General features: G+C 43.5%; 1 protein-coding gene across 1 annotated transcript in view; it reads right to left on the bottom strand.

Annotated features, from left to right (window-relative positions):
- Window positions 1-14294, bottom strand: part of BFSP2 (beaded filament structural protein 2) — a 55652-nt gene that overhangs the window by 14068 nt on the left and 27290 nt on the right. Inside the window, 3 exon segments of the mRNA XM_090284940.1 lie at window positions 9335-9496; window positions 11318-11414; window positions 11416-11472. Coding sequence (XP_090141066.1) covers window positions 9335-9496; window positions 11318-11414; window positions 11416-11472 — 316 coding nt within the window.

Genomic DNA, 14294 nt, shown 5'->3' on the forward strand with positions numbered 1-14294 from the left:
GAGAGGGAGCAAGAGAGCCAGGTAGAGTGCGAAACCCAAGACTGAGAGAGCGAGTCCAAGTGAGAGAGAGTCCGAGTGAGCGAGGCCCAGCGAGAGAGAGTCTGAGTGAGCGAGGCCCAGCGAGAGAGAGTCCGAGTGAGCGAGTCCCAGCTAAAATGTCCGCAGCTGCTTATATATCCCTGACTGCGTCCTCTGACACAGTGGGTGTTGCAACCAGTTCTGACCATTCACAGAACCCTATGCAGGCTCTGTAGGCTCCTTCCGCACCATCTCACAGTTCAAGACTCCTCCCATCTTCTTGGGCCTTGGAAGTATCAAAGCCATTTTGCATAACAAAGACACTAGCAACTAGCCCCAGGCATGCAAAGGCATCTTAAAAGCTGCTTTCTTTTCCCCATCCCCTACCCACAAACTCTGGGGTTTGTTTTTGGACACCCCTGTTTCTGTAACACAGGGATAAGCATTCTCTGAAACCAGGAGTTTGTGTCCACAGCACCAAGAGCAGGACTTGGCACTTGGTTTGAGCTTAACAATGGAATGTGTGAGTGAGTGAAGATTGCTTGGTAGAAGGTGTGTGTGTCAGGGGGTTGCAATGTGTGGTGATCACCTACATAGACAGTCACTCAAATATTGGTTGTTGACCAGTTGTGGGTTTGAAACACAATACAGAAGATGAGAGCCCGAGAGTGACTTCTACAATGTATATGGTTGTGCTGGGTAGGGTAACAGACAGGCAAAGGCAAAGGACAGGCAGTACCTGCCTCAATGAGACAGTCTCTTCATTTTCCCTTTTAACAGCTACTCTGACTCCCCTCAGCTCTGCCCCCATTCACACCAGCTGGGATACACTAGTGCAGCGGACAGCTACGGGAACCAAATCCTGGCTACCTGTCCCCTATTGTAACCCTTCCTTATGGGCTAACAATATCTTTTGAAAGCCAGCTGGAACTGCCATAAGTTAAGTAAAAAGACAAGTGACAAGTTTGGAACGTATTTGCAACTTACGTCACAGAGAGAGGACTAATTTCTCTAATGCACAAAAAGCCACTATAAAGTATTATTTAATAAAAAGTCCAAGATTAAATAAAAATGGGTAAATGATATGATCTGATAGTACACACAAAGCAAATATGGATGAAGTTCACATAAAAAGATGTTCTACCTTCCTCATAATATGGGAATTGTGAAATTAAACCACACTGAAAACATTGGCAAGAGACAACAAAGTGTGAGAACTCACAGTATTGATGAGGATGTGGGGCAACGGGCGCTCTCAAACATTTCAGACAAGAATGTAAATTGTAACAACCACTATAGGGGGTAATTCGGTGATATTTATCAAAATTACCAAAGCACAAAATTTCTTTCCCAGAAATTCCATGTCTATGAATTTATCCAACAGATACATTTCTATATTGGGAAATGAGGGAACTATAAAGTTAGTGATTAGTTTTATTTATAATAGCAAAAGATTAGGAGCTACCTAAACATTCATCAGCAAGGCACAAGTTAAAATAAATCCTGGGATAACTGTTAGCTAAAACAGGGGTTGGCCAGATAGTAAATATTTTAGGCTTAGCAGACCACATGGTCTCTTATGCAGCTATTTAGCTTTGGTGGTGTGCAAATGTAGCCAGAGACAATGTGGAAATGATGAGCATGGCTATGTTCCAACAAAAGTTTTTTGCAAAAAAAAAAAAAAAAAGGTTTGGCTTGTGGGCCAGTTTGGTCTGTCCCGTGGTACAATATTGTACAGTTAAAAAGTAGTATGTTCTGAATATGACTATTTATGTAAAAATACAGAATGAAAATACCTGTATACATGTGTCCTTGAAAGGACACATAAGAAAAGTATAACATTGACTGACCCCACCATAGGGAAGAATTGGTAGCGGGGGATGGGGGATGGTGCTGAGACATGGGCTAGATGACCCTGCATTGTTTATCATTTTGTACAGCTTGAATTTTGAACCAAGTTAAGGTATTATATATTGAATATGTTTAAATGAAATAAAAGTGAATAAGAAAAGAAATCAAAGCAAGCTGGGGCCCTTTGGCCACGCTCATTCTGTGACATACTATGAGGTGCAGAGCTGTTCCCCTTCAGTGATGGCTTATTTCGCTGAAGACCCTCTGGGGCTGATTTCATCAATTCACAGGGACTCCCCAGATTATAGATGTTCTTGGGGGTTCTGCTCTCTCTATTCTCCTTGAAAGGGGGTCTCCATGGCTATCATGGCAATATCACATTTGGCCATCTTGTAGTCTAGAGCCAGAGAAAAGCAAAGAAAAGGCATGAACACAGAAGCCTGTGTAAAATGTTTGCCCTTGTGGGGCTAATATTTGTTTGTGAATATGGCTGACAGGGGACATGTCATCCAAGGTTTCTCGTGGGTAAATCTAGACCTCTGCTGCCAATATGGTAGCTGCTAGCCACATGTTTTTAAATTAAAAATTAGTAAAAATAAGATGAAATGAAAAATGCAGTTGTATCAGGTACATTTCAAGTGCTCAAAAAGCACATGTAGCCAGCAGCTACCATACTGGATTGCTGCACAGATCATAGAACATTTCTATTATTGTAGAAATGCCTATTAGAGGGCACTGCTCTGGTTAACCTCTAATATCTCTCCCAGCTCAAAGACTATCAATAACCAGAAACCTCACAGTTCATCTCAGTCTATTCCCCCTCTCTTCACTCTTAACTGTCTCTACAATCAGTCATCCTGATTGCTTAAGGCATGATGGTTACTGCACAGATAAAGTTCCTGACCACAAATGCCTTAACCTGATCTGAGGAAAGTGCTGACCTATGGTCAGAGCAGACAGCAGTGGTGTTATAGTCCCTGGCCCTGAGGGAGTGTGGAAAGGGGGCTGAGTTCTCTCTCATCAATGCCTCACACAACACCAGCTTGAGTTGGTAATTGAATAAGCCTTTGGTTATTTTACACAGCATCCAGCTACAGTGAATGAGGGACAGAGATGAAGTTTCTGGGAATGAGGGTGCAGAGCTCTTCCTAGGGAAGGAAGACCCCAGGAGGAGGTTAAGGCGGCAAAACAGAGCCTCTGGGAGCTGACTGCAGGCGGGGCTTAGGGAAAGGGAGCCAAGGTGTCTCAGTGATGCTGAGAGATCTGATCAGATCACTGAGGAGGAGTAGGGAGGGGCTGTTGGAGCAGGTTGCCTGAGGCAATGGTAAACAGTCTAGGACAGGATTGACTGAGAAGCTGAACACCTCTGGAGTGCATGGAATTATGGGCCAGAAGATTTAAAATAAAATGAGGGCTGAGCCTGGCCCTTGGCCTCCCTTCCTCAAGGATTCTTGGATGATCATGCTGCAGCTGCCTGCATTTCCCAAACGATGGTAGAAGGACCTCTGGGCACAACCTAGGATCGGGCTGGCCTGGCAGGGGATGGCAGGGTTGTTCTTCTTTGGGTGTTCTAGAGGGGACGGGCTCTGAGGTAGAAGCCGGCCATCCTTCCCAAACTGTGTCACTTTTGTATCTTATGTTGTTTCGGTTTGTAAACTAATCCTATAGAAATAAGGTAATTAAAAACTAACAGGGGGAATGATAGGAGAACTTGGGTGTTAAAGAGTTTAGCTTTAAATGATATGCTTAAGTGACTAATGCATATGGAAAGCTGTAATTCCAAAACCGTGAAGCTTTTGAATAAAGACTCCTTTCCTTTATTACCAAACCTTTGCCTCCAGGATTTTGCCTAGAGGGTGGCAGCAAGGCCCCACTTCCTGTTGGTAACATCAGTATATAGGCTAAGAAACTGGACAAGGAAGAGAGGACCTGGACTCCCTGTAGGAGGTAGGCTGAAGGCAGCACTGTCCACCTGGCAGAGGAGGTGGGAGGGGGTGCAGTCTTATTTCTCTGCTACAATTCTGGGAGACCTGAGGTAGTGGGCAGGAATCTGAGATAACTTCTATGATCTCTGCCTCCAAGTGTTATACCAGTGATTAGGCCACATCATATGACAAGGATTAGGGGATTTTGCAGATGTAATTAAGATCCCAAATCAGTTAATTTTGAATTGATCAAAAAGGAGAGGGTATCCTGGGTAGGGCTGACTTAATAGGGTTAAAGCTTTGAAGGGGTGAAGTTTTTCTGCTGGCCTTGGAGGCACAAACAGCCACGCTATGAGCTGCCAATGGAAAGGGGTGGCCTCTGGGAGTGCGTGGTCTCTAGGAGTGCGTGGCCTCTGGGAGCTGAGGGCCTCAGTCCTGCACCTGCATGGAACTGAGTTCTGCCAACAACCAGAATGAGCTTGGAAGATGAGAATGCCGCCTGGCTGATACCTTGATGGCAGCGAGTGAGACCGTGAGCAGAGGGCCCAGTTATATCACACCTGATTCCTGATTTCTGATCATGGCAACTATGAGATAATCACTGTAAGTTGTCTTAAGTCACTAAGTTTGCAGAAATTGATGACAAAGCAATGAAAAATGAATATACCTTGTTACCTTGGGGGAGGGCCTCCAACCACATCAATGGGAAAAGTGAAGTGAGAAAGGTCAATTTTCTGACCCCCACCCAGATTTGTTAAAAAATTCTGGAAGCCCATAGCCTGCAGTGTGGCCTTGTTTCCCACATTGTAAGGAAATGGTCAGTTGAAAGAAATATTTGATTATATTGATCATAATGGACTAATACTGACATGAAGGTAACAACTGCATAATACTCTTAAAAGTATCATTTTTGTTAACCTAGAACATCACTTTTCTGTTGATGATAAAGGACCTTTGAAATGGTTGCATCTGTGAAAGAGACACTTGGTGGAAATAGCCTGACTGCAGAGAAACTAGGAACCCACCTGTCTTCCCTCTTTTCCTCCCCACAGTAACAATAATTCTTGCTTTTGAGGCTGTTGTGAGAATTGAACCAGCTGAAAAGATGTCGAAAGATCTGGCCAGTGCAAATGCCCTCATCTGCTTATCAATTAAAAAAAATTTTTTTCATCTTTTAACAATGATTGATGGGGTGATTTCTGTGCACCCACACATTCCATGCCAGTTTTGGGAAAGAAGCACACTGAGATTTCAATCCGGCCGGGGTTGGGGTGAAGCATTACATGCATTCAGGACTCTCTTTTGTTTGTCACTCTAGAGAATGGAAACATCTCATCATATGAATCTAGGAAATAGGTGAATGAGAGCAGTTTTGTCATGTTCCCCAAGGGGGCCTTCTTAAAGTCTATTGGCTGTAAATTGGGGAATGTATTCCATCCTAACCAGGAGGTCTGGAGGCTCCCAAAGCACCCCCAAATACTCTGTGTTGGGTAACCACAGAAAACAGAAAAAAAGGGGGCCGATGTTAAGACCCTCCAGAAAACTTCTGGACTGACCTAATCTTCCCAAACACTGGCTCATACAACTTGAGATGCTCTAAAGCCTAGATCACTGAGGTTCCAGGCATCCACAACACCATGGCCGGAAAGAACTTAACCAGAACCTCTTTATAAGCTTTTAATGATTAAAACTAATAAGATTTTTGGAGAACAGTATGGAGACTCCTAAAAAAATTAAGAATAGACCTACCATGTCATCCGGGTGTTTTACATCTGTATATTTATCTGAAGAAAACATTAATTCAAAAAGGTATGTGCACCTGCATGCTCATTGCAGCATCATTTACAATAGTCAAGATAAGGAAGCAGCCTACATGTCCATCTATGGGTGAATCGATACAGAATGGAATATTAGTCAGCCATAGAAAAGAATAAAATCTTGCCATTTGCAAGAACATGGATGGACCTTGAGGGCATTATGCTAAATGAAATAAGTCAGATGGAGAAAGACAAATGCCGTATGATTTCATTTATATGTGGAATCTTAAAAAAAAAAAAAAAAAAAAAAAAACCCACAAAACCAAAAACTCAACCAACCAAACGAGACCAGTCTCAAAAATACAGAACACAAGTTGCTGATTATCAGAAGGGAAGAGGGTTTGGAGGTGGGCAATATGAGCAAAGGGGTCAATTGTGTAGTGATGGATAGTAACTAGACTTTTGCTGGTGATCTGTGTATATGCATGTTGAATTATAATGTGGTATACCTGAAATTTATATAATGTTATATACCAACTTTACCTCAATTAAAAAACAAAAAGACTTGGCAGATAAGTGGTAGGAGATGCTGATGGCATCCACCTTTATCCCTCAGGCCTTTTCCTGTTCATTCTCTCCAGCTCCCTTTTCACTGCTGTATTCTGTTCCAGCAGTGAAAGCCTAAGAGCTTTCTCTGAAGACTTTGAAGTGTCCCTCTGCTAGCAGATGGCGGAGGACTGATGGGAGATGGTATTTTTTCTCCAGCTTCCTTGCCTTCTCCTCTCTTGTATTCTGTACTGCTCTCCAGGACCCCCATGGGGTTTGCTCCAGTCTCCCACAGTGGTAGCTCATTGGGTAACACATTCTTTGTGGGTTCTCTTCACTCATTCTCCTCTCCTGGTATTTTGGTAATTTCCCCTCAACATCCAAATAAACCACCTCCACTTTAATATTTGTCTCAGGATCAGTTTCTGGGGGAACCTAAACAAAGACATAAATTCATCATGCCAATTAATTTTTAGCCTTCCCTGGCTGAAAGGTAATGAAATAAATGTTTGTGTTCTCCCTGCAAAAGGTTTCAAAACCGGTGTGTGCTAAGCCATTTCACATTTATGCTTTGTGGCCAAGAAACGGACAAGAGGAGCTCAGGGTGGACAAACGTTGTTAGCCCCTGAGGGCATGACTGCAGCTGACCAAACTATTTATTGGAGGACTTCTGGCTGTCAGTTCTGATCTCTGTTGATGATCAGAAGGATTCACTCATTCTGCAAATATTTTCTGAGCTCTGCCTCTCTGCAAGAGGCCCAGGCAGCATCGGCCAAACTTAAACAAGTGCTGTCTGTTTTCTCTGAGACATAGCTTTCAGATTACTCTATTAAAAAGACACTAATGAATTTGTTCAGAATTAATGTTTGAATTACTGTTGGGCTGGTGATGATTCTCAAGAGGGTGACGGGTGAATAATAATGACTAATTTTTCTTTTTTGCACTATGCAGGATATATTCCTATTAATTAGAATGCCCCTCCCACCCCCCTTTCTCCAAGACATAATCACTACAGTGTGGTGTACACCCCAGGAGTGTTGGGACAGATGCAAGGTTGCAAATAGCTTTGAGAACAGAGCCAAGGAGAAATAACAACCCCAAACAGAGGAAAGTCCCTGGACCGAGAGCCAGAAGAGCTAAATGGTGGTCACACACACCCCAGCTGTGTGAACAGTGCCCTCTCTGGGTCTCCGTTGTCTCATAGAGACAGGAGGGAGTGAAGATGAATAGTTTGTAGGGTCATTAATTACAAATATTCATGACTCTCCTAAAAAAGAAGTAACGGACCAAAATCAAATCTCGGGTTTGGTTTCACTTTCCCTCTGTGTCATTGCACCTCTCACCAGGTTGGGGAAGGGGGGAGGCTGCATTCGGTGGTGTTATTAGGCACTAATTTGCCATGAAAAGTGTTTGTTGTGATCTGATTCAAAGACTTGAAGGTCAGAAAGGAGGGAAGCTTTTGAAAGGGGGTAGAGGGTGGGGAAGTGGGGGAGTAAAGGCTGTTCTCTGGGCTGGAGAACACTGGGGGGTCCAGAGTTGGTGAAGACCCTGCTGGGCGTGTTCCTGTTGATACTTGGGGGTTGGGGGGTGGAAGAAGGTAGGGAGAAGAGAAAAGAAAATGTCCTCTTGGTTTGCTTTCGGTAGCTTTTATATACACTCATGGTGCTGGATGTGCATTAAAATCATCCAGGGAGCTTAGAAAACCACCAAGGCCCCCTCCTCCTGACTTCATTGGTCTTGAATGGGGCCTGGATTTGGGCGCTTTTGAAAATGCTCTGAATTAATTCTGCTGTGCAGCCAGGATTGAGAACCACTCAATGGTAACTAAGGACACAGGCGCAGCCCTCTTGCTTCATCCCAAATATCTACCTTAGTTTTCACTTTCCACATGCGTTGCTTCCTCTTCTGCCCTCGTTTTCTTCTGCCTCCAAATTCCAGTCATGCGTGGGTCTGGGGTGGGGAAGGGAAAAAACCTTATGCATTCTACTTCTGGCTGATTCCTTTATCATTTATGAAGTTTAATAAAAGTCATTTTCTTCCAGGAATAGGATTCTAACTACTTAAGAAATACTCAGAACAAGAAAAACATTTCAAAGTGCTAGATAGGTCCATAACTCAAAGACAACCACTGCTAATACCATGTGTTTTAGTGTTTTCTTTCTAATCTCTTCTTGATGCCTCGTTTCTTTGAATGCTTTATCTTACTGTGTACACCAGGGGCTGGCAGACTGCAGCCTGCAGGCCAAATCCAGCCCATCTCCTGTTTCTGTAAATAAGTCTTATTGGCACGCAGCCATGGTCATTAGTTACCTATTGTTTACAGCAGCTTTCACATTACCGTGGCAGAGTTGAATATTGCAACAGAGGCCATTTGGCTCAGAAACCTAAATATTTACTATCTTGTCCTTTACAGAAAAAGTTTGTTGGACCTGGTAGATACCATTCTGTACTCTCTTCCCCCACCCCCATTTTACCTTGTTGCGTGAGCATTTTCCCAGGTTGTTATAAATGTTTCATGAATATAATTTCTAATAATTGCTTGATATATCATTGCATGGTTAACCTTTATCCTATTGTTAAACATATTATGTGTTTTTTTCCCCAAACCTTTTCACTCATAATGAATACATCAGTGAGTATATTTAGATGTAAACTTTACTTGTATATTTTTTAAGAATCCAATTTTTTTTATTGATTGATTTTAGGGAGAGAGAGGAAGAGAGCGAGAGAGACAGACATCGATTTGTTCTTCCATTGACCCATGCTGATCCATGCATTCATTGGTTGATTCTTATATGTGCCCAGCCCGAGGATCGAACCCACAACCTTGGCATATTATGGGGACGATGCCCTAACCAACTGATCTACCTGGCCATGGTCTTACTGGTATTTTCTATGATATGTTTAGGATAGTGTCCAGATTATTCAACTGGTAGGAAGGGACGTTTTAAGACTCTTGATACATATCACCAAATTCCTTACGCAAAGGGGCCATTGTAGTGCTCCCCAATGGTATAGGTGAAAACTGCCTCCATAGACTTGCCAGCATTATTATTACCATTTAAAACTTTTTCTGCTTTTAGACAGGTAAACAAAAAACTATTATAATACATACTTTATTCTGTCTAACAAGACTGAAACAGCTACATTTTTTCCTGTGCATAGTGACTGCTTTTCATTTTCGTTTGGCCTCCTTCAGCCCAGATCAGAGTGGAGGGTGCGGGTCCAACCTCTCACCTTGGCTTGGAGAAAGGCTCCTGCTTCCATCTGGTTCTTTCCCACATCTCTCTCCCAGTGAATTCTGATCGTCTCAAGGATGTCATCCAGACCAGTGCCAGAGGCGGCATCTACTTGTTCCAGCTCAGATACTGCCAACTGTTTATACAGCACTTTCACGTCCTGAAAACGACAACACACACCTCCGGTGAGTTCCATGGGACAAAGGAGGGACATGGAATTCCAATCAGCAGAAGCCCAGTTCTGTGGGCAACACTTGTGCTTCTCATTTTGCTACAGCCAGATGTTGGGTTTCCCAAACACTGGCCAAGTCCCTGATCCTCTCCCAAGCACAGGAGCCATAGTCTCTTTTCCCAGGATGCATTTGTCTGCTGGTCTTCACAAGCACAGGCCTAGAGCAAAAATCCAAATAAGTCACTAAGTAACAACATGGAGTAAGCAACAACAGCAAAATGAAACGTATGAATTTTGTAAAGTCAGAGTAGGCTGAAAGAGATTTAAAGATAACTGTGGAGCCTCTTACTGTTGGAGAGTGTTAAAAAACTACAGAGCCAAGAACAGGAAGAAGTGGGCTGAGTGGTTCCTGGTTTGCTTAAGGTTGGTCAAAGAAGGAGCTTCTTGACACAAGCATGATTAGGTGGGTTTTGACTTTTTCATCCGCAGGCACTTGAGGTCTCAGATCAGACAGTGGGATGTGGCAGGTGCTTTAGAATCAGTACAGTTCTGTAGGGGACTGGACCACATCACTGTGGGAGGGCCCCTCTGTCCTGTCACTGAATGTTCTGACCTGATTCCGTTAATGAGTGTGTGCAAACCACAGGCTGGATCAGAGTTATTTTGTTTGTCCTTGGAACTTGAATGTCTGGAGGTATGGGATGCTCCCTCCTATCCAAATCACTGTTGCTTGGACCTGCTACCTCTCCCATTTCTCATAGCAACCTGGTTCTGAGTGTGAGACACCTGGGCTAATCTGACTCACTGCAGGGACTGAAAGTATTTTACCAGTGTTACAGAAACAGGGGAGTCCAAAAATCCCCAGAGTTTGCGGCTGGGGGATGGGGAGAAGGAAGCAGCTTTCACAATGCCTCCACAGGCCTGAGGCTGTTGGCTAGTGTCTTTCTTATGCAAAATGGCTTTAATGCATCCAAAGCCTCAGGTAGATGGGAGGGGGTCTTGAACCAGGGGATGGTATGGAAAAAAGCACACAGAGCCTACTTAAGGTTCTGTGAATGGTCAGAACTGTTTGCAACACCCACTGCGTCAGAGGACACAGTCAGGGATATATAAGCAGCTGTGGACATTTTAGCTCTCTCTCGCTCTCGTGTGCTCCCTCCATATGGCTTGGAGAAGGGGTCTCCAGGCTGCTTTAAGAGGCTCTTGCCATGAGGTTTTGAGAAGGAGAGGAGATCCATACGGTTTACAGGAAGAAGGCAGTTTACAAGGAGGCTGAGAATCCAGGTGGTTCTGCATTGAGAGCTGAAGGGCACCACAGCACAGAAAGGACCTCCCCAATCAGAATTGAGTGATTGGCAGCTGCTGGTAAAGCTGAACTGTGTTTGGAAAGTAGGGAAACGGTGTTTCTGACCTTCCTAAGACTGGCCAGGTTTGGTAGGGGGGAGGCAAGGATATGTGTTTATGGGTGTTTTAAAGAACATAAGACTTAAGAGCAGAAATCCGCAAATAATCTAAATCTATATAACTGTTAAATAAACAATTAAACAATTCTTTTTCTTTTCACTAAACTCTGGTATTAAGAGTTATAATTTTGGCGGCGGGCAATCGGGCCCCTAACTAAAGAGCCCGTGGGTTCTGTTTCAATTGGAGCAGCCCAGGCGTTCTGTAACACCAGCATCTTTCCTGCAGCCCTGTGTAAGTGGTGTGGGAGGCCGAGGTGAGTGACCTCACCTATGTTTTGAAGTTCTGCTGGACAGGAAAGTGTCTCCGGCCTTGCAACTAACCCAGCACCACTCCAGCCCTGCCTACCTTTTTATATCTCCTTGACAGAAACCCAAGTTCTTCTTTCAGGCTTTCTATTTGACTTTCCAGATCCATCTTTGTCAGATTAGCTTCATCGATGACCATATAGAGAGTTAATTTCCACTTCTGCTGCCTTTCGAAATGGCTGCTCATTTTCATACCTGCAGACGAAGGAACTGAATCAGCATAGCTGGCCAACCCCAAAGACAAAACAATCCAATTATAAGTGTTGCCAACAGGCCAATTTTGTGCTAGTTAGACAATGAATGTTAAATGTGACTTTTCTAGCAGCTTTCAGGGCACAGTTAATGCAATTGTTTCATGTTGATTTGTTAAAATGAGAACAATTGCTGCCAACTTCTGATAACCTGGCTTAATGGGGTGCCAGCGTCATCGGGCCCTGGCTGCCCAGAACCTTAGGGAAGCTTCTTCAGGAGTTCAGGAACTGGCATTGTCATCATTATTCGGGTTTGTCATCCTTTTCAGCTGAGGATCCTTTAACAAATGTTACGGAGAATCTGCCAAGTACCAGACTATGTGTTAAGGATCCCAAAATGAAGAATGTAGTTTCTCTCTCCAAAGAGCCCATGTGGAACTTCAGGGCCATGGCCACCAAGCCAAATGCCTCCAGGGCCAAGTGGCCAACATAGGTGAGGGATGAGGGCCAGGTCTGGGCCGCAGAGAGGTAGAGATTGTAGCATGAGCAGCAGCTTATATGTACTCCCCTTTGCTGCCTTGTGGGAAGGATATGACGGTTTCCTTCCAGAGAAATGGGAAAGCTGGATTTATATGTGAAATATCCAGTTTTAAAATCTTACAACATAGGCAATAAGACACATGTTCATGTATGTGCATACACACTGACGTAAGTCTGAAACTGCCCACTCTGAGTTCTTTTCATTTTCTGGTTTACACGAGCTTTCTTCCTAAAAACTACCCAACATCTTCACCTTAATCCACTCATAGAAGGGAGATATTGTACACCTCTCATTCTAGAAAGTCTCTGCATCTTAGGGTCTTTGAATTTTAAGGAGACTTTAGCATTGAACTATTGAAACCCCTACTCAGTGACAGTCCCTTAATAGCATTCTTGATAAGTGCTCATGAAGCCTCTGCTTGAATAGTTCCAGTGGCAGGGAACTCATCACTACTCGAGGCCACCATTTCATTTTTGGACAGCTCTAATTATTGCAGTCTTTCTTCCTGCAGGAGCTTAAATCTCCATTTTTGTAAGAATCTGAGTTCCACCCTCTGAAACACCCCAAATCAGCCTGATGCTTCCTTCTGGCAGTCCTACAAATATCCAGAGGCTGTCTCTATGTGACCCCCTCATTTCCCTCTCCCCACCTCCCACCCCTCCAAGTCTTCAGTTCCTTAAGTTACATACTCCCAGCTCCTTCCTCCATCCCTGATATAAATTGGTTCCCACATCCCTCATTATTGAGGGCAGGGACTACGGCCTTTCCATCTTTGTAGTCTCAGCACCCTGCTCCAGGCTTCAGATACCTTTATGGAATGATTATAATGCTCTAATTGGTCTTATGTCCTTCTTAAAATGTGACACAGAAGGTGAAACTCCAGGTGGTGCCTGATTAGTACAGAGTCCTGTGGGACTGTCTGCTCCTTTGGTTAAGACCTTTAATGCTCTTCCTCATGGACCCTAAGACTTGCTTTGTGGGTTTTTGTGTGTTTATGTGTTTGTTCATGATTTTGACCAGCTGTATTTGCTGCTGACTAATATTGGGTCTCCTGTCAACTAGAAACCTCAAGCATTTTTTCACAAGAGCTGCTAGCCCAAGTTTCCTGTCCTCCCTGGGTGCACCTGGTATTTGAGCTCAAAAGTAGAAGTTCATATTTATCATCTTTGTTGCATTGGCCCATTGTTCCAATGTGTTGGGACTGTTTTGAATCCTGATTCTGTCATTCTACTCTTCAGCACCCTCCTGGTATGCATATTTTACTACTTTGCCCCATTTGTGTTCATGTACCTTGTAGTTCAAAATAATAGATGACAGAATTAAGGACAGAGCCCTGTGGCATTCCACCAGAGACTTCCCCCAGACTTGGAGCTGCACTTTTGATCAGCACTTGGGAGGTGGTTTCTGAAGCAATTTTCTGTGCTCTGTATGTAGGATTAACTTTTCTGCCCAAATGCATTCTTTATGACAGATTGTATTATTAGTATCATTTAGTCCTTTGATAGCAAGTCCTGTCCTTCCAGCTGAAATAGAAACCCACCCAAATGACTGGGCTGGGTCTCTGTTAATCCAAGTTGGAAGAGTCCCCCTTGGGCCTCTGAAGTCATGTTTGCTTACCTCCCCAGGGAGCCTGGTCCCTCTAGGATACGGTTCATTCAACAATGGGAGGTGTTAGGTGTCCTACTGACTTTTTTGTTGAAGTCCTTTAAGGAAGCAATTTCAACTGTGTGCTGCAAGAATTTTTAAAACATGCAATACCTGACTATTTAATCACGGGCACTGACTTCTTTTCCCTTAGATTGTCCAATAAAAAATGACAACAACCAACACAACAATAGCTGTCTGGTGTGAATGAATCAAAATTATACCAATTTTTTTGTCAGGTCGGCAAAAAATACAATCTAGTTTTTGGTGTGCGGCAGCATTTTAGTGATTAGTTTATGTGTGCCATGAGAGGAAAAAGGTTGCTCCAAGTATTTGAGATATATCTGTGATATCCCCCAAGGGTGCTCTGAAGCTTTTAGCTTTCTTTTGCTACACTGTTACCCTTTCCCCTCCATTCTAAAGTCTCCAATTAGCGTCTCTGTGCTCCTGACACCCTGATTGTCTCCTCTTGACCTGGACGCTACTGGCTCCACATATTAAGCAGCATCCCATAATTTCTGCTTGGTTTCTATCAGCTGAACTCAGCTTGCTCAAAACTAAAGTCATTATCTGTCCCTGACTTTTTTTTAATTTAAAAATATTTTATTTTATTTTTTTAGAGAGAGGGGAACAAAGGGAAA

Source organism: Furipterus horrens, unplaced genomic scaffold, assembly GCF_987537825.1.
Source record: "Furipterus horrens unplaced genomic scaffold, mFurHor1.1.pri manual_scaffold_7, whole genome shotgun sequence".
Lineage (NCBI taxonomy): Eukaryota > Metazoa > Chordata > Mammalia > Chiroptera > Furipteridae > Furipterus > Furipterus horrens.